Consider the following 19,428-nt stretch of genomic DNA (forward strand, 5'->3'; position numbering starts at 1 on the left):
CTCCATTCCAGGGAGTAAAGATTATGGAACTTAAGCATGATTGTTTGTAGTTAAAGTGATTAATTACCCGCCTGGCACTTAGTTAAGGGGTTTTATTCCCTCCCTAACTTCAGGGGAAAATCCCTACCTGGGGAAACAACCTTTCTCAGAGAGGAGACCTTGGTTAAAACACATAGTGCCAAGAAGGTGAGCAAACATATTAAGAACAGTATGCCATATATGCCAGGTCCCTTGAAACAGCAAGGATGGACCGGCTCCTGGCAAGCATCCTCTCAGCCGTGGGGTTTCTCTGCCGGGTTACCCTCCTCCTCATGTGGGTGGTGGGAGCCCTGAGTGGCATGGAGACAGATCCCCCCGTGGCATCTCTGTCACCTGGAGGCTGAGTCTGTCCGTCCGCTTGGCGGCTGCATCATGGCCCGTCCCCTCTGCAAGCACCACAGGGCTGCACAGGTTCGGGGGCCAGGAGGTGGGAGCCCAGGTCACAGGTCAGGGAGGCAAGGAGGGGGAGCACAGGTCACAGGTCAGGGAGGTGAGGAGGGGGAGCACAGGTCACAGGTCACAGGTCAGGGAGGCGAGGAGGGGGAGCACAGGTCACAGGTCAGGGAGGCGAGGAGGGGGAGCACAGGTCACAGGTCAGGGAGGCGAGGAGGGGGAGCACAGGTCACAGGTCAGGGAGGCGAGGAGGGGTAGCACAGGTCACAGGTCACAGGTCACAGGTCAGGGAGGCAGGAGGGGGAGCACAGTAGCCTTCCTGCGGTCCTGTGGCCTTCGCTCTTCCCACCCATCTGCCGGCCTCCTAGCACCAGCACCGGCGTGCAGGGTGGCTTCCTTCTGCAATACCAGCCTCCGCCTCGGTCTCCCCCAGGTCCCACTGTGAGGGCGCCCCCAGCAAGACTGTCTGTAAAACAATGGGGCTCCTGAGGCCCTGCCTCGTGAAGCCAGAGCGTCCAGCTGATGCACCCCATCCAGTTTGAAGAGCTGTTTTCTTCTTAAACATTTCATAGATTCTGCAAATTTCATAAACACACAGTCCCTAACAGATTGGAAAGTCAAAACAGTTTAATGTATGAAAGTGGAGAAAACAACGGCCCCAAACCAAAACGATTGATTTTTCTTCCTGAAGCAGCTTCCATGAATACTTTGAATACATGGTTGTTTGGGGCATTATTTCAAATGTGAAATCTGTGAGGCGCGTTCGCCCCGGGGCCAGGCCGATCGGGGCAGGGGCGGGCCTGTCCGTGCCGCCGGCTCGCAGTCCCCTCACCTCGCCCCTCACTTCTTCCCAGACCCGGGATTTCAGTTAGGTTTCCTGCTCACACACAGCCAAGCTCTGCCCTGGGTGTTTCATGTGCAGTCTTTGTTGTGTTAATGAAGTTCACGGGAAACAAAACAGCATCCCCGAAAGCCCCCAGGGACAGCAGGCCCACAGCACGCGGGCGCCTCTGCGGGCGTGCCAGGCGGTGCTCCCGGAGGCTCTGCAGTGTGTGTGAGTTGCCACGGATCTTGACTGAGGAACACATCTGCTAAATTTAGCTGAGAGCTGTCTGGCATTCCAGCCGACCCAGGCATCAGGCGGACACATTTCTTCCATATGATGCCATAACCCTAAAAATACGGCCGCTTGCTCCCCGCAGCTTCCAGACACTGCCGTGACTCCCGCTCACCGCCGCTGTCCCTCCGGAAGGCCCCTCCCTGACCTGGAGCACACCACCCGCACCTGTGCTCTGTGTCCCCACGGGGCCCTCCGGGACGCGCCCGCCGGGGCCCAGCCGCCTGGCCTGCGCGGGAGGCGGGAGAGGGCGGGCTGGAGTGTCCTCGGACCTCACGTGGCTTCTTGCGGTTGCCGAGCTAGCTCAGCCTTGGCTCCGGCAGTGTCTCTGCTTCGCTTCACGGTGAAGGCAGAGGAATGGCCGGCCGCGTGCTGAGGGCCACGTGAGCGCTGTCCTCATGCGCGGCTCCTCCGGGCGGGGTGGCCGGGAGGGAGCAGGGACCGGGGGTGGACAGGACAAGGCCGGGCAGGTGACTCGGATGGGATGGAGGTGGTGTCCGCGAGGACCGGCCTGCACAGAGCCAGTGTTCACACTGCCCGCTGCCCGCGCCGCACAGCCTGGCCCCACCGGAAACAGCCGTCAGGTCCAGGCGGAGACCTGGCCAGCACGCGAGAAACAGTTCAGAAGATTCGTGAGGCGCCATCGTGAGCCACGCTAGTCTGATTTCAGTGGAGCCAGAACAAAGACGCCCTGGACTCGCCTGGAGGAAGGGGTCTTCCTCAGCTGGAGAGACTCGCCGCGCCCAGGATGGGGGGGCAGGAGTCCCATGGAAGGTGCTCGCCCAGGAGGGAGATGGAGGCCCGAACCAGAGCTCAGCCTTGCCAGGCGGGACTGCGCACGGAGCGCGTGCTGAGAGGCTGCAGGGAGGCCCAGGAGCTCAGCCACTGTGAGGGAACCTGAGGGCACAGCCAACAGCGCCCCACTTGGACCCAGGCTCCCCTCCTTGGCTGGAGGCATGGGAGCCAAAGCTGAGCCCAGCTCTGGGGGAGCCCCACACTTTTCGGGGTGGCGTCGGGGGAGCCGAAGGCTGGGCCCTCGAGGTGCAGACCAGACGGAGGCAAACCTGGACCTTCAGGGGAGAAGGGCTGTGACAGTCACTCCAGGGCTGGAGAGTGCTGGCCGCTGCCGCGTCTCGGGGGAGGGCGCCCCCGGGCAGGACGTAGGCTCATGCAGAGTCCATGATGGGGACTGGACGGGGACTCAGTGTGGGGTCAGAAGGGCCTCCGTGGGGGCTGGCAGCATGAGGGGACCGGGAGCCCATCGCAGGCGCCCCTGCAGCCGGGAGGGCTGAGGAAGGAAGCAGCCCTTCCCCGCTCCCCCACCTGGGTGTGGTCCTAGGGCAGGGGTGGGCAAACTTTTTGACTCGAGGGCCACAATGGGTTCTTAAACTGGACCGGAGGGCCGGAACAAAAGCGTGGATGGAATGTTTGTGTGAACTAATATAAATTCAAAGTAAACATCATTACATAAAGGGGTACGGTCTTTTTTTTTTTTAGTTTTATTCATTTCAAACGGGCCGGATCCGGCCTGCGGGCCGTAGTTTGCCCACGGCTGTCCTAGGGACACGCATCGAGTCAAAGTCTCACACATGGAGCTCTGAGAGCGTCTGCCTGGCAACGCGGCGCCGAGACGAGGACCCGCCAGGAGCCCGGACGCGGGGAGCCCACGGGCGCCGTCAGGCCCACACCCTTTCCGCACGTTCACAACCTCCCCTGAGCCCTCCGGTGTCCGTGTGGCCTGAGCTTAAAGTGAGGCCTGGCTTTAGGAAAAGGAGCACATTAAAAATAGAGAATTAAGCATAAAAGTAAATGTTTGCTCAGCTTGGCAAATGAAGTCACAGGTTATGGGGCGTCGAGCCCAAGAGCCCTGGCTGAGAGCCCGCGGCCACTCGCACTCTCCCCAGCGCGTGTTGGGGCCTGGGACCCGAGGCCTGGCGCCTCCTGCTCCGGGCTTGGTTCTGATCTGGCGGCTGTTTTGGGCCAGAATTTGTGCTGCAGGTTTGAGAAGAGGAGACGCCTCGATCTGTTCAGTGGAGGAGAAAACAATGGGTGTTGGGGTGTCACCTGCTTGGGGACGACGGGGCCTGGATAGTTCAGAGGCCGTGTCCTTGGACAGTTGTGTCTGCGGAGAGCAGGCAGCAGCCGCCACCCGACACATGTGCCGCCTGTAGGAACCAGAACGCAGAAGGGCGGCCTTGTCCCCAGGCAGGGCCGCGCCTCGTCGGGGAGGGAGCCGGCGGAGCCCTGCGAGCCAGGCCCGGCTCACGCTGCTCAGCTCCTGGTGTCCGAGTCTTTCCTCTTCACCAAGGCAGCCCCGACTCTCGGGGACCCTCCGAGAAGAAGGGCGCGTGCCGCTGTTGCCTGTCTCACCTCAAAGGCCTGAGACTCGCCGGACTCGCTCTCTCTGAGGCCGCGGAGCTGGTCCCTTCCCGCGGGGCACGGCTCGCTCCTGCCTCCCTGCTTCGCCAGCGTTTGCAGAACTGGGGGCGCAGGTTTGAAAACGTGGGGCTGAGGGAGGGCAAAGCGAGCTCCACGAAGATGCAGCAGACAGAGCGCCAGGGCGGGGCCTGGGCCTGAGGGGCGCCTGCCCGCCACCAGCAGGGCGGTGGGCTGCTGCCGGTAGCCTGCGTGCTGTCCGCATTTTGTTTTCTATGCTTTTGAAAGGATTGAAAGATTTTATTTCACTGAACTCATATCACGGGTGTAGTGCTGGAAAGCAGCTGCTAGTCACAACCCCTCAGTTAGAAAATAAAAGGGAAAATGGACAAAAACCTAAATTAGAATTTTAAGGACATTTTCCGAACCCTCGCCCGTCATCTGCTTTTCTCCTGAGACAAAGCTGGGAAGCAGTGCAGCCAGGACGTCAAAGACTGACAGCTCCCCCACCTGTCACCTGGGAGGGAAGGCACCTCCTATGGCTCCCACAGCCTCTCTTCTCTGCCAGGACCGAATCCCGGGAAAAGTAAGGGAGAGGAGAGCACACATATGTTCACACCCTCACCCACACAGTCACACTCACATACCCACACGCTCACACACACACACACAGTCACACACACACCCACACGCTCACACACACACAGTCACACACACACCCACACACACGCTCACACACACACACAGTCACACTCACACACCCACATGCTCACACACACACACCCAGTCACACACACACACACCCAGTCACACACACACACACGCTCACACACACACTCACCCACCCACACACACACGCTCACACACACACACACACACTCACCCACAGTCACACACACACCCACACACACACGCTCACACACACGCTCACCCACAGTCACACACACACACACATGCTCACACACACACAGTCACACACACAGTCACACACGCTCACACACAGTCACACTCACACACCCACACACTCACACACACAGTCACACACACACGCTCACACACACACAGTCACACACACAGTCACACACACCCACATGCTCACACACACACTCACCCACACAGTCACACTCACCCACACGCTCACACACACGCTCACCCACACAGTCACACTCACCCACACGCTCACACTCACCCACAGTCACACACACACCCACACGCTCACACACAGTCACACTCACACACTCACCCACACGCTCACACACACTCACCCAGTCACACTCACCCACATGCTCACACACACACAGTCACACTCACACACCCACACGCTCACACACAAACCCACACAGTCACACACACACTCACACACACGCTCACACACAGTCACACTCACACACACTCACCCACATGCTCACACACACACACATACACATGCTCACATAGTCACATGCTCAGACACACTCACAGACATGCACACTCACACAAACTTACACACAAACACAATCACACATACTCATGCTCACACAAAAACACGCTCAAACTTACACACTCACAAGCACACACATGCACATTCACACACCCACTCATGCACTCACACGCTCAAAAACATGCTTACACAGACACACACTGACAAGCACACACACATGCACACTCACACCCACACACTCATATATACATTCACACACACACACACCGTCACACACACATGCACACACACCATCACTCTAATGCACATTCACACCCACACACTTGTGCTCACACAAACTCACAATCAATTCACATCCACACTCAAACTCACCCCCCCTCACGCACTCACACACAGTCACACTCATGCACACTCACACTCACCCACTCACACACATGCGCACTCACAAACACACAAATTCACACAATCACAATCACTCACACACATACACACAATCGCATGCACATTCACACTCACCCACATACACACGCACTCACACGCTCACAATCACACTCAGTCACACACACAATCACTCACCTTCATATGCTCACACACCATAGTCACACTGACATGTGCACACATAGTCACATGCTCACACACACTCACACTCACCCACATGCTCACACTCACACACATGCTAACACACACACACACATGCTCACACAATCACATGCTCACACAAACTCACACACAATCACACTCACACACATACTACAGAACATAGAAGTAGGAACATTCTCTTCCTCCCTGGTTTCTGATTGGAAATTGTAAATGGGTCGTTGCTGCCAGGCGGGTGGGCTTGGGGAAGAATGTGGGGTTCAGCCACGCCCCCGCCTTTTACTGCTGGATTCTCCTCTCTGTCTTTGGTATGAGTCATGGCATTTCAGAACCCTGTGGTCATCGGAGCGCTCGTATATTCATGAGATTAAAATGTTCACTTGGAGCTGAACATTTTCTTGTTGAAAGAAACATTGAAAGCACAGCAGGTGTTACTCTGGAGTGCAGACCCTGTGGGGACAGGGCTGGGCCGGGGCCCCAGCCTGGGGTCTCCTGGAATGCCCTGCACACCCCTTGCTGTCCCTTCGGACAGACCTGCTTTGCAGAACCCTCCCAAGTCACCCACCGTGAACTTAAGGGAAAGGTGGTGTTGGAAGAGGAAGTGTCACCTTGGGGTGGGATGGAGGTGGTTGGGAGGAGGGCGGCTCAGGCCGTCGGCAGCCGAGAGCAGTTCCTGGGCGAGCGCCGTCCTTGGCTGGGAGCTGCCCGGCCCCGCTCACAGATGCGTTCTGTCTTTGTAGATCACGTTCTATGCTCTGGTGAAGGCCACCTACACCCTGGGCTACAGCGTCTCTCTGGCTTCCCTTACTACAGGAAGCGTGATCCTTTGCCTCTTCAGGTAAGTAGCACAAATGAGCGATTCTGCAGGATAGGAGATGGGGTTGTCCGTGCATGACAGCTGAGCCCATCTGGGGAGGAGAGGAGGCCACGGCCAGAGCACTCTGCGCTGAGCCCCGGCAGCGCCCGCCGTGCCGGCGTGAAAGGCCATGCCAGCGTTTACGGTTTTATTTCACTCTCCTGCACTCCTTCCACCGGCCTTGGGTGAGGGCTCACTTCCGGCATTATTACCAAATACAGCGGCTGTGCAAATGCTGCAAAACACAGAAGCAGCACTTGCCATTGGGCCGTCAGTGTTCCACTGACAGACACTGTAATGTGTTTGAGAATAAAAAGGTGGGTCCAGATTGCCTGGGTTCAAATCCTGGGTCCGTCTCAGCAGGTGTGTGACCTTTGGCACATTACTCAACCTCTCTGTGCATCTGTAAGCATGGGTTCCAGTGGAACCCACATGGCATGTGGCAGGCTCTCTACATTTGGCCTGTGTTTTCCATGTAGTGTGGCGCCATCTAAACCTCTGCAGCCTTGTCAGTAGCGAATGGCATATGTTGTTTGCCAGGGTGTAGGGTAGGGACTTTGGTCCTACAACAGATGCTTCTGTCTAGAAAACGCTACTAAATGTATTTAGGATCAGACCATGTCAGGCTTCATTGGCATGAAGCAGAAGGAATGATACTGAGCTTATTTTAACAGGGTTTCGATCGTCACATATCTGATGACTTTTTGCTGAGATATAGTTCACATATTAAGATGAATACATGATATAACAGGTGGAACGTCTTTAGAACCTCACACACTTGAGCAGATCTATGCTCGCCAGTTAAATAAGTGAATGAAGAATAGAGCTGTGGCATCAGGAAATGGCAATAAATGGTACTTACCATTTTTCAGGCCTCTCACCTATATCAGGTGGCTGGTAATTCTCAGAAAAAAACATGTACTTTGAAAAATGTGAGCAACATCTATCATATTCTAGTTCTTTTTTTAAAAAAAAAAAGGCTGGTCCACATGAGCCTTTGTGTACTATCGTCTATGTTTTACTACATATATGGATACATTTTTAAATCTTCATTGTTGAATGTATTACATACGTCCCCTTTGTCCTCCCATGGACCTCTTCCAGCCGTTCCTCCCAGGCCCTCACCACCCCATTGTCTTGTCTGTGTCCACGGGTTACGCGTACGAGCGTACGAGCTCATTGGTTGATCTCTTCCCACCCACCCTCCCCCGCCTTCCCTCTGAGGTTCGATCTGTTCCATGCTTCCATGTCTCTGGGTCCATTTTTGTTCATCAGTTTCTTTTGTTCATTAGATTCCACATGTGAGTGAGATCATGTGACACTTGTCTTTCTCTGACTCAGCATAATGCTCTCCAGGTCCCTCCGTGCTGTTGCAAACGGTAAGGGTTCTTTCTTTTTCCCAGCAGCAGCGCATTCCATGGTGTGGATGTACCACAACTATTTTATCCATTCGTCTGCTGCTGGGCACGTGGGCTGCTTCCAGACCTTAGGGATTGTAAATGGTGCTGCTGTGAACATAGGGTGCATATCTTCAAATTTTTCAGCATAAAAACGGGAAATGTTAGGAAGGGAAGCTGACTCAGGGTAACAAACTAGAAAGAAATATTTCTGCCCTAACCGGTTTGGCTCAGTGGATAGAGCGTCAGCCTGCAGACCGAAGGGTCCCAGGTTCGATCCGGTCAAGGGCACATACCTTGGTTGTGGGCACATCCCCAGTAGGGAGTGTGCAGGAGGCAGCTGATCGATGTTTCTCTCTCATCGATGTTTCTCTCTATCCCTCTCCCTTCCTCTCTGTAAAAAAATCGATAAATATATATTTTTGAAAATAAATATTTCCCCTTATTTTCCAAGAGCTGAACAACCCCATGTTTTCGTCGTCTGCGGTTGCATTCAGATTGGCCTGTGCGGGGTGCTTACTGAGCCAGACTCCCAGTGTTTGGGAGTTATCAGAAACACGGAAGTGACTCTTTCAGAGGCTGGAAGCGGCTTTATGCTATGATCAGCCCTCTGTACATGGCCATCGGCAGTCCCTGCTGTGAGACCTCTTGGCTACACAGACGCGAGCCGCGGCGTCCTCTGCTGCTGACAGGGCCACGACGGCTAGAAACGGCTCCCAGGGCTGAGCAGACTTCGCCTCTGCCCTGGCCTGGGCACGGAAATGCTGTTCCCTCCCTGCCTCCATCTGCCGGATGGATCGGAGCCACTTCCCTGGACAGCTGTGGGAGAGGGGATTCTAAAGTCCCAGAAAGAGAATTCTGTACTTTCTATCATAGCCCCACACACATCAACCTACCACCTCCTGGTTTTATGCAGAGAGAAAGGGGGCCACTTCCCAGGTGCCTTGTAGGCGTGGGTGCAAGCACAGGCCTGGCCCTCGCTGGGGTCACGGCAGCGGCTGCCCTGAACGTGTCCTGTGGTCCAGGCATTTGACTTGACAGCTCTGATCCCCACCGGCCCACGGTAACAGCCGCGACCGCCGGTATGTCCTGCACGCCGTTTACAGGTGTTTGCAATGCAGTCCTCACGGCCTCCACAGCCGAGTGCGCCCAGTGCCCGGTGGCCCGCTAGCGGAGGAGGCCATGTGCCCGTGGTGGGCGTGGTCTCCCAGTCCGCTCCAGCGTCACGGAGGAACAGGGCGCAGCCGGCTTATCTGGAAGCCACACTTTGCTCTCGTGTGTGTTGTTTTTAATATGTTTTTATTGATTTCAGAGAGGAAGGAGGAGAGAGATAGAAGCATCAGTGATGAGAGAATCCCTGATCGGCTGCCTCCTGCACGCCCCCCACTGGGGATCGAGCCCGCAACCGGGCATGTGCCCCGCCTGGGAATCAAACAGTGACCTCCTGGTTCTTAGGTAGATGCTCAGCGGCTGAGCCACACCGGGGTCCATCCGTAGATCCGAACTCAGAGGTGACATGTTTAGATGAGTGATGGGTGCCGGGGTCCAGCCCCAGCAGATCCAGGGGTCCCCAAAGGTGTAGACGGAGTCGGCGAAGAAGGAATGACACGGAGGCAGTGTTCAGGTGATCATCATAGCCAGGTTCTGTGGCTGGGTTCTCCAGCTAGGTTCTCCAGCCAGGTTCAGTCACCAGGTTCTAGTCAGGTTCTCTTGCCAATTTCTGTAGTCAGGTTCAGTTCAGGATCTTTTGCCATGTTCTCTCCAGCGAAGTTCTTCTGTCTGTAGGTTCTGTGTAGGTTCTCTCTTCTAAGTTCTGTGTCTTGCTGTCTTGTTACATCTATATTTATACCAGTTGATTCAATCCTATCAATCTCTATTCCAAAGGTTAGGGCGTTTCTTATCTCCATTCCAGGGAGTAAAGATTATGTAGCTTAAGCATGATTGTTCGTAGTTAAAGTGATTAACTACCCGCCTGGCACTTAGTTGAGCGGTTTTATTCCCTCCCTAACTTCAGGGGAAAATCCCTACCTGGGGATTCAACCTTTCTCAGAGAGGTGTCCTTGGTTAAAACACATAGTGCCAAGAAGGTGAGCAAACATTTTAAGAACAGTATGCCATATATGCCAGGTCCTTTGAAACAGCAAGCATGGACCGGCTCCCGGCAATGAGTGACAAAGGACGGAGCTCGGCAAATGGGATGTGTGTGCATGCTCGGTGACAGCGATAAACCCATACCCACTCGGTGGGCAGAAACCGGCGAGAGCGTGGGCAGGAGGAGAAAAGGAGAAGAGGCAGAAGAGGCAGTTTGGAGAGACGAGCGTCACCCCCGCCCCAGAAGCCCCGGGAACAGCCGCATCGCTGTGGGGACTCAGCCTTGGGGAGCTGGGCCCACAGCAGTCTCCCTGTGAGGGGCAGCCTCCGGGTTGCCCTGGAGACACCCAGAAAACTCACTCTGTACTCAGCGTCTTCACTGACGAAGGTTCCAGGAGTTTGGAGCCTCCGGGGAGCGCGGGGCTCCCGGCAGCTCGGCCTCTGCGAGCGCGCGCCCAGGGAGAGTGGACGCTGCTGGCCAGGAGCACCCTGCGGCGGCCGGGGCCAGGCCAGCGCCCGGAGCAGCTCAGCCGGTGCCTGTGATGCTTTGTCGCTCGGCGAGCGTGTGTTGGAGTCATGCAAAGAGCACTGTGGGTTCTCTGTCTGTGGGTTCTCTCACATCTTACAGGGAACCCATCCATCTCACGTGCACACCTAAGATATGTGTCGTGTTTATATGTGTACACACTTACGGCAATGCTTACTTCACATGTATGCTACATGTACTGGTCGTAGACTATGCATAGGTTCAGTCTCTCTAGATCCTGCCCACTGATTTCCCAAAGTGGTGGCCTCAGCCATGCCCACCAGCTGGGGGGAGACTTCTATTCACGCCGCATCCTGTCGCCACCTCTCGCCATCAGTTTTAAAACTAGCCATCCAGGTGGCTCTATAATCATAACATGAAATCGTGTGTTAATTTGCATTTCCCTGTGGTAATGAGAGCATGTGTTTGGAAATCTTTTCTGTGAGCACTGTTTGGTGCTGGCTCGTTTGCTATTCGTGGTGTCTCTTTATAAACGTGCTGTTAGGAGTCCTGCAGCAGGTCCTGTCCGACGCGGTGCTGGGAGTTGTCTCCAGTCTGTAGTTCGGCTTTACACGCTCTTCCTGGGTCTTTTGAGGAAGAAAAGTTGTTGGTTTTAATGACGTAATTCTTTGTTGGCTTTAGGTTGGTGCCCCACGTCCTGTTTTAGAAATCGTTGGCATGTTCTTTTGTTATCAAAGAGACATTTTGTTATTCTCACGTCTCATGGTGAGGTTATCGCCCATCTGCCGTTTGGTTTAGTGTGCGGCAGGAGGCGGGGTCGGTCCTGCTTGTCTTTCCAGAGGCCTGTCAGGGTGTCCGAGCGCCCAGTGCACACGGCCTGACGCCCGGCTGTGACTGCGTCAGCACCAGCAGGCCCGACGCCCTGCTGTCCGCTTGTCTCCCCGCCCGTCCCTGCCGTCGACGCTGTGATTCCTGCGCCTTCACCTGAATCGGGATCCTGCTGGTGGGAGCCTGTCACCTTCCTTGTTCATTAGGGAGAGTTTGGCCGTTTGCACTTAGGTGTGAATTTTTAAAAATCAGCTTGTCAGTTGGCATTTTAAAAACCCTCTGCAGGCTTCATTTTGATGGCATTGAATTTATAGATCAGTTTGGATAGACTAGTTAGTATCTTTATAATTTTGAGTCATTCAATCTGTGATAATAATAGATCCTCCTACTTGTTTAGTTTTCTTTCATTTCTTTCAATAATGTTTTGTGATTTGAGGTAAAGTCTGCCTCTCTTTTGATAGTCATTTGTAGGTATTTGTTTATTTTGTTTTATGTATTTTGTTAGATACCATTCCATTTCTTTTATTCTTTTTTTTAAAATCCTCACCCGAGGATATTTACAGAGAGAGGGAAAGACAGAGAAATATTGATTGGTTGCCTCCTGCATGAGCCTCGACCAGGGCCCGGGCCGGGGAGGAGCCTGCCTGCCACTGAGGTACATGCCCTTGACCAGAATCGCATCCGAGACCCTCTGTCCTCAGGCTGGCGCTCTACCCACTGAGCACACCAGCCAGGGCTGGTTCCATTCCTGGTTGCTTTGGGGAGGAGCTGATTTCTGCAAGTTAATCCTGCTCAGCAACCTTGCTGTGCCCACACAGGGGCTCTAACATTCCTGCAAATTCACACAATCCATGTCTGAGCATCTCCCTCCTCCCCACAGGCGGCTGCACTGCACCCGGAACTACATCCACCTCAACCTGTTCCTCTCCTTCATCCTGAGGGCCGTCTCGGTGCTGGTCAAGGATGACGTGCTGTACTCCGGCTCCAGCACCCTGCACTGCCCCGACCAGCTGGCCTCCTGGGTAAGGCCGTCGGGGGGCCTCAGAGGGAAGGTGGCCCTCACAGCTGTCGGGGACCATTCGTTTGCCGGTTTCTCTTTACTTGCTTGTCTCTTGTGAAGGGAGGACGGTGGAAAAGAACAGAGAGAGAAGGGAGGCTGAGAATGGGACGAGGTAGAGGAGGCAGAAGGCAGGCAAGGAGCTGGGGCCACAGATGCCCCCAGCTCAGGGTTCAGGCTACAGTCGCTGGGGGACTGCATGACACCTGCCGTGTTTGTGTCACCTTCCAGGGGGCTCTGTGCGCCGGGCCGGGATGCGAGGGCCTCTCTGTGAGATGCACCCGCCCCTGCGCCTCTGCTGCGTGTCCGGCTTCCTTACACGAACGCGGGGGGGGGGGGGGCGTGGACGGGACGCTCTGTGTCCCACGGCGGCTGCGCCCGCCTGAGTGTGCTTCTCTGAGCGGGACATGCTCCTTGCTCTGACGTTCCAGGTGGGCTGCAAGCTGAGCCTGGTGTTCTTCCAGTACTGCATCATGGCCAACTTCTACTGGCTGCTGGTGGAGGGGCTGCACCTGCACACCCTCCTGGCGGCCAGCTTCTCCCCCGGCCGCCGCTTCCAGGCCTATCTCCTGATCGGGTGGGGTAAGGCCGCCCCGCCCACCAGCTGCTTGCCTGCGTGCCCGGCGCCCCTCAGCTGCCCACGAGCCCTCCGGGTCCCTGCTCCTGTCCCCTCGGGAGACACTGTGCTGCCCCAGGAGGTGCCCCTCGGGCCACTTGAGGAAGAGCTTTGCCAGGACAGCGAGGTCCCTGCAGCCAACGTTTCTCCGGGGAACCAGGGCCGAGTTAGGCTGGCCACGTCCACTGCTGAGCAAACCCGATGTGGGAGCCAGACAGGGCCCGAGGAGGCACACCTTTAGCAAGCTGGCCCCAACCGGGCTCAGGAAGGCGGTCACGCCAGCGGACACCCACTCAGAGAGGGGCACCCCTCCTCCAGCCTGTGGGCACGTCTCCGTCCACCACACTTGCCAGGCATAGTCACATGGGTCAGGCCGTGCAAGGTCAGCTTTCAGACACGTATGGCGTGACCGCCAGTGCGTAACAAGGAACAAGCATGAACCCGTACGAGCTTGTAAGGAGTTTCTGCCTCATTTCCTGTGGACAGCCCTGGTCCTGGGCGGCCAGGCAGCGAGGGGCTGTGGGTAACGGGCATGTTTCTGCAGGCATCCCGGCCGGATGCACCGGGGCGTGGGCCGTGGCCAGGCTCTGCTTGGAAGACACAGGGTGAGTGCTGGGCCTCTCGCTGGGAGCAGCACCGATGGTTCGCACCAGGCGCCACCTTCCAGTGCTCCTTACTGACCCCGCCTTGACCCACATGTCATGGGATTTTCGTGGGACTTGACCCACCCCTCGGGCTCCTGTGTGACCCTTGGTGTCACCTCGCCATTAGCTGACTGTCACGTTGAGAAGAATAAACAAATAGAATCCCCGAGGTCACGTCGAGTCTAAACACACAGTCGTGCCCCCGCACGGGCCTGTGGCAGCAGGAGGGACGGACAGACCGGGTGGCGTGTGTGGGGAGGGCCACTGTCCTGCTGCTCCGGGGGGGCGTCCCCCGGGCACGTGTCCTCGCGGCCCCACGGACAGACCCGGCGGCGACGTCATTTTCCTTCTCTCCTTCCTGCAGTTGCTGGGATACCAACGAGCACAGTGGCCCCTGGTGGGTGATCCGAACCCCAATTCTAATCTCAATTCTCGTAAGTAACCTGGCACGAGGCAGCAGCCACACGGGCAGGGACAGCCGGTCCTGCGCGGCATGGAAATGGCTGTCCATCGGCCTTCCAGAGCCGCTCACAGGAGGGGCGCCGCCAGTCCTGGCCTCAGCGTCCCTCAGGAGGAGGCCTCAGAGCCCGGGCAAGCAGAGAGCCTCCTGTATCCTCCCGTGGGGGCCTCTGGGGCCACAGCCTGACCAAGGCCATGTCAGGAGGAGCTGGTTCCGTTTGTCCTTCTCGCGTCTCCACGTTAATTTACGTGCCTGGCTGCAGCTGGGTCAGAGTGCAGGATGCGGACAACAGACCGTGTCCGGCGGGACCTGGGGCAGCTCCAGGTGGGCAGGGCTCTGGCCCCAGCCCCGCCTCCGGTGCGAGAAATCGAGAACAAACGTTTGCCTCTTTTTGTGCAGGTCAATTTTATCCTTTTTGTGAGTATCTTACGGATTTTACTGCAGAAGTTGACGTCCCCAGATGTCAGAGGCAGTGATCAGTCACAGTATAAGTGAGTCTTGTTTCCATGGGCCCAGCTTCCCTCAGGGTCTCACAGCCTGGAAACCCAGAGGGAGGGGGCAAAGCCAGTGTGCGGGGGGCAGAAGAATGGGCTCCAGGCACGGAGTCCCGTGTGGCCGGCCAGACAGCTTGCCAGGGCGGGGCCTCAGCATGGAGGCCTCAGAGCCCGCGCTGAGGTGTTTGCCCACTGGCCTGTTTTGCCATCTGACTTTTCTCCGTGGTCACACTGCATTTGTATTTTATGTCTATCTAGGCCCAGTGCATGAACGCGTGCACGGGTGGGGTCTGGCCAGCTCGCCCAGATTGGGCGGAACAGGGCCAGGCCTGCTGGGGGGAGGGGCCGCCTGTGATTGGCTGGTGGGCCCTGCCCCCGAATGGGGTGTGGGGGCCAAGGGGGGGCCAGCAGCCTGGGGGAGGGGCCGCAGGGGGGTTGGCCAGCCGCCCTGTCCTCGACTGGGGTAGGAGAGGCTGATCAGGAGCGGGGGCTGGGGGAGGGGCCGCGGGAGGCTGGCCGGGAGGTTCGCTGGCCGCAGTGGGCATCATAGTGACCGATCATTCTGGTGGTTACGGCATTCTGGTCAATGGCATATGTAGACCCTTCCTCCCCCCTCAGACCACAGTCTGTGCTGGCACTAGTGCCGGGCCTCACACTTAACAATGAAGATGATTCTGTGAATTCCTGACGAGAACATGTGAGGGAGCCTGAAGTGCCCACTGGTGTAGTGCGGGCCCAGCCGCCGGCTGAGGTCAGGCGGGGGCTGGCCGTGCAGCTGAGAGCTGGGACCCCGGCAGCACCGCTGGCCAGGGTGGGCCTCACTGGTCTCCTTCCAACCCGGGCGCAGAGCCCGATGGGGTGCACACCGCTGGAGCCGGCGAGGGGAACAGTCGTGACAAAGGTGGTGAGGGCTCAGCGAGTCCGTGGGGAGTCCTCCAGGGCCGTCGCCGGGAAGTGCTGCGAGCGTGTGTACAGACACTGGGTGTGCCGGGTGGACAGGCCGAGGCATTCCTTCTCTGCTGCCCACCTGGCGCTGGGCTTCCCCGTGGGACAGTGAGGGGTCAAGGGGTGTCGCCATGGTCACAGCCGGCCCCGCTCGGCCCTCTGTCTGCAGGAGGCTGGCCAAGTCCACCCTGCTGCTCATCCCGCTCTTCGGCATCCACTACACGGTGTTCGCCGTGCTGCCCGCGAGCACCTCCTCCAGATCCCGGCTCCTGTTTGAGCTGTGCGTGGGATCCTTCCAGGTGCGTGCGGGCGGGGCCGCGTCCATCCGTCCTGCCGCCCGCTGAGATGGAGGCGCTGACCACCTTTCTCCCTGCAGGGCCTGGTGGTGGCCGTTCTCTACTGCTTTCTCAACAGCGACGTGAGTCCTGAGCTCCTCAGGGGCCAGTCCACACACGTGGGTTGTAAGGGGTTCCCTAAAGTCCCCCCAACCTGGACACTGCCAGCGACTGCACCAGGCCCGTGCCCCCCCACCCCCTCCCCAACAGCCAAGGCCGAGCCCTCCCTCTGCACCATCTGAGCTCCTCCTTCTTGGCCGTGGCCTCCCCACACGGAGCATCGACGACACCGTGAGCCCAGAGCGGCAGGGGGGACCCACCAAGGGCACCTGCTCCCTAAGCGCCTGCCCAGGGCACGTCTCTCAGGTGGCCCTGCCCTCTGCTCTGTCCCGGAAAGTCAGTCATTTCCATGCTCCCTAGTGACACCTGAGCTGCGGGCACCTTCCCAGACTGTCCCATGCCCCCCCTTCCCCTCCCATCAGGACCCACACTTCCCCACCTTTCTGCCAAGTCCCACGTCCTAAGTCCCCACCCAGCCACAGCAACTGGGGTGACAGTTTCGGCCAGGCCCCCCAGCTCCTGCTCCTGAACCCCCCTCTCCGTTCACTGCTGCTGTGGCCCATCTGGGCTCTCCAGTTCTGCAGAGGGCAGAGCAGGCAGCCGCCGAGCCCCCAGCACTGAGCCCCTCAGAGAGGGTGGCGACTGCCGGGGGACAGGGGTGCAGGCAGCGCTCACACAGCCCCAGGCGCTGGCCCCTGGCCAGCCCAGCCCTGCCTCCAGCTTTCTCCTGCTGGTGTGGAGGGCCCAGCACAGCGCCTCCCAGAGCCCAGCCATGGTCACCTGCTCTCTCCGCCCTCACACCTGCCGGCCCCTCCACACCAGCCTGTCCTCTTTCTCCCAACTCCCCTGACACAGGCTCGCTGGGGCTCCTCCCACACTCCCATGGGCCTTTGCTGAGCGTCTAGATTGCTGTCTGGGGTCCGGTGGGTCCACCACTGTGAATGGACTGACAGTGCCTGAAACCAGCTCCCAGCCGCGGCTCAGGACTTTCCTCAGCCCCTGGTCGATGTCCCCTTCCCTGTCCGCCCTCTCCCTGAGCCTGTCCCGTGTGTCCGTCTGAAGGGACATGGAGGGATGGCACCAGGAGGGGCAGAGGGAGAAGTGTGTTCTGCGGAGGGCACCCCTGCCTGGGTGCACCCCGAGCACCTCCTGACTGGCTCCTCTTGCTTTGCCCGGACCCCCAGGTGCAGAGCGAGCTGAGAAGGAAGTGGCAGAGCCTGTGCCCACGCCAGCCCTCGGGGTGGGGCGACCGGCTCCACAGCCTGTCCATCTCCAGGGGCGGCTCAGAGAGCACCCTGCCCTCCCACCGCGGCTCCCACTCCCCGTCCTTCCTGCTGACTGAGACCTCGGTCACCTAGCCCGGCCAGCCCGCCCGCGAGCCGCAGCCACGTGGGCCGGGCGCCGGGGAAATCAGCACCGGCTCAGCACCCTGCCCTGCGCCGGCCCAAGTGGAACCGGCCGCCTCCTAACCGGACGGGGCCTTAGATCGAATCGTCGTTAAACTCCTGCATTTACTAGTAGCTGGCTTTGTTCATCACGTTAGGCTGTGTAGATGGACCCGTTTTCAAAGAGAATAGGGGACACCGAGTGACCCCTGAGCGAGATGTGCTGGCCCCACCGCTGTGGAAGGCTTCCCAGCCTGGATGTCTGTCCTCAGCGGGAGCCGGGCCCCTGCAGGCCCATCCTGCCCCACCTGGTCCCCGGGGGCTGCGCTGGGCTGCGGACTCAGGAGCCAGCGAGGACTTCCCTGAAGCGGCCCTGCAGGCCCGGGGGACCCCCTCTCCTGCTTCGAGGCCACAGCCGCAGGGAGCAGCGTGCCCCCTCAAGGGGTCCTGCTTGATGAGGCCCCTCAGCACTAAAGAGACACCGTGGCGTTACTTCAGGCCCCTCACCCAGCGGCCCCTGGCCATCGGGCGACACCAGAAACACGGAGAAGCCTGGTCTCCTCATGAACATAGCCTGACTGCCCTCTCTGTGTAAGCGGAGAATTGTTTCCTGCGAGAAGTGTCCGGAGCACCTCTGTGCAATGCGGGCAGATGCGGCCCTGGCTGCCGGTCCGCCCACCTGGTGAACTTGGGGGCGCGTCTGGGGAGCGGCGGCCACAGGGCAGAGGGCAGAGGACTGTGCGACCACCCCCAGCCCAAGTGCCTGGCCCGCTGTGCGCGTCTTCACCCCGTTTACCACACGGCCCCCTTAGCATGGAGGCCGTGGATCCTTCCCATGCATCCCAGACCTGTGAGCACGCGGCGACTGGGATGATGGCGGGAGCGGCCGGGGAGGCCAGCAAGGATGCCCCTGGGCTGCACCCAGACACCCCTGAGCCGGGCCCCTCTCAGCCGTCCAGTGTCACGGACGGTGTTTACCTGGAGCCTGGCTGCGCCCAGGTCACCGGCTGACAGTGTTTCCCTCAGCGTCACCGCGGCCCAAAGAGCCGCACGAGGCCTCTTGCCCGGGAGCGGGAGGGCGCTTTACAGACAGTCGACAGGAGCGCGTGATCAGTCCCTGTCTCGTTTTAAAACGTCGTAAATGTGTATGTGGCCCTGTGTAAACAGCTCAATAAACCCGATGTCATATCTGTCCGTGTGTCAGAAGCCGCTCAGAGCCCGGGGGCCTCGCACTGGGGACGGACCACCGCCCACATCTGAGGCAGCGCTTGGACGAGGAGGGAGAGGTCGGGGGCACGCGCCCCGCATGGCCGTTGGAAGCAGCCCCGCCGCCCCCGTGCTGGTGCACCTGGCAGGGCATCCTGCTGGGCGGCTGCTCGGCGCTGGCCCTCGGGCTCCCGGTCATCCTCGGTCTGCGTGTAGTCACCCCTCCACAGAAGGCAAGCCTGTGAGTGGACGCAGGTGAACATGTATGTGTGTGTGCGCACATCCGTATGTGTGCATGTCTGTGTGCAATCCGTGTGTGTGTGCATGTCCGTGTGTGCACATGCGTGTGTGTACATTTGTGTGTGTGCATGTCTGGATGTGCACATCCATGTGTGCATGTCTGTGCACATGCATGTGTGTGCACATCTCTGTGTGTGCATGCCTTGAATAACCCCTAACCTCATTTCTGCCAGAAGCAGAAAAAAATCTATTTCTAAAAAACTCCATGCCCAACCAAACTGCTTCATTTCAAATTGAATAGTGCCCGCTGCTAAAACTTAAATGGTCAGGAGAGGGTTAGATGTGAGTGGATGGACCAGCCGCTGTGATTTTCCTAAGAGCAAAG

At 58.2% G+C, this 19,428-nt stretch overlaps 1 protein-coding gene across 1 annotated transcript in view; it reads left to right on the plus strand.

The window, feature by feature from the left end:
- VIPR2 (vasoactive intestinal peptide receptor 2) overlaps positions 1–18,789 on the plus strand; it is a 34,132-nt gene extending 15,343 nt beyond the window's left edge. The window contains exons 5-13 of the mRNA XM_059711314.1: positions 6,683–6,780; positions 12,482–12,623; positions 13,090–13,240; positions 13,819–13,879; positions 14,283–14,352; positions 14,778–14,869; positions 15,987–16,116; positions 16,194–16,235; positions 17,397–18,789. Coding sequence (XP_059567297.1) covers positions 6,683–6,780; positions 12,482–12,623; positions 13,090–13,240; positions 13,819–13,879; positions 14,283–14,352; positions 14,778–14,869; positions 15,987–16,116; positions 16,194–16,235; positions 17,397–17,570 — 960 coding nt within the window. The 3' untranslated portion in view covers positions 17,571–18,789. The remainder of the gene's footprint in view (positions 1–6,682; positions 6,781–12,481; positions 12,624–13,089; positions 13,241–13,818; positions 13,880–14,282; positions 14,353–14,777; positions 14,870–15,986; positions 16,117–16,193; positions 16,236–17,396) is intronic.
- Positions 18,790–19,428: the final 639 nt, after the last annotated feature.

The sequence above is a fragment of the Myotis daubentonii genome, chromosome 10 (genome assembly GCF_963259705.1).
Source record: "Myotis daubentonii chromosome 10, mMyoDau2.1, whole genome shotgun sequence".
NCBI lineage: Eukaryota > Metazoa > Chordata > Mammalia > Chiroptera > Vespertilionidae > Myotis > Myotis daubentonii.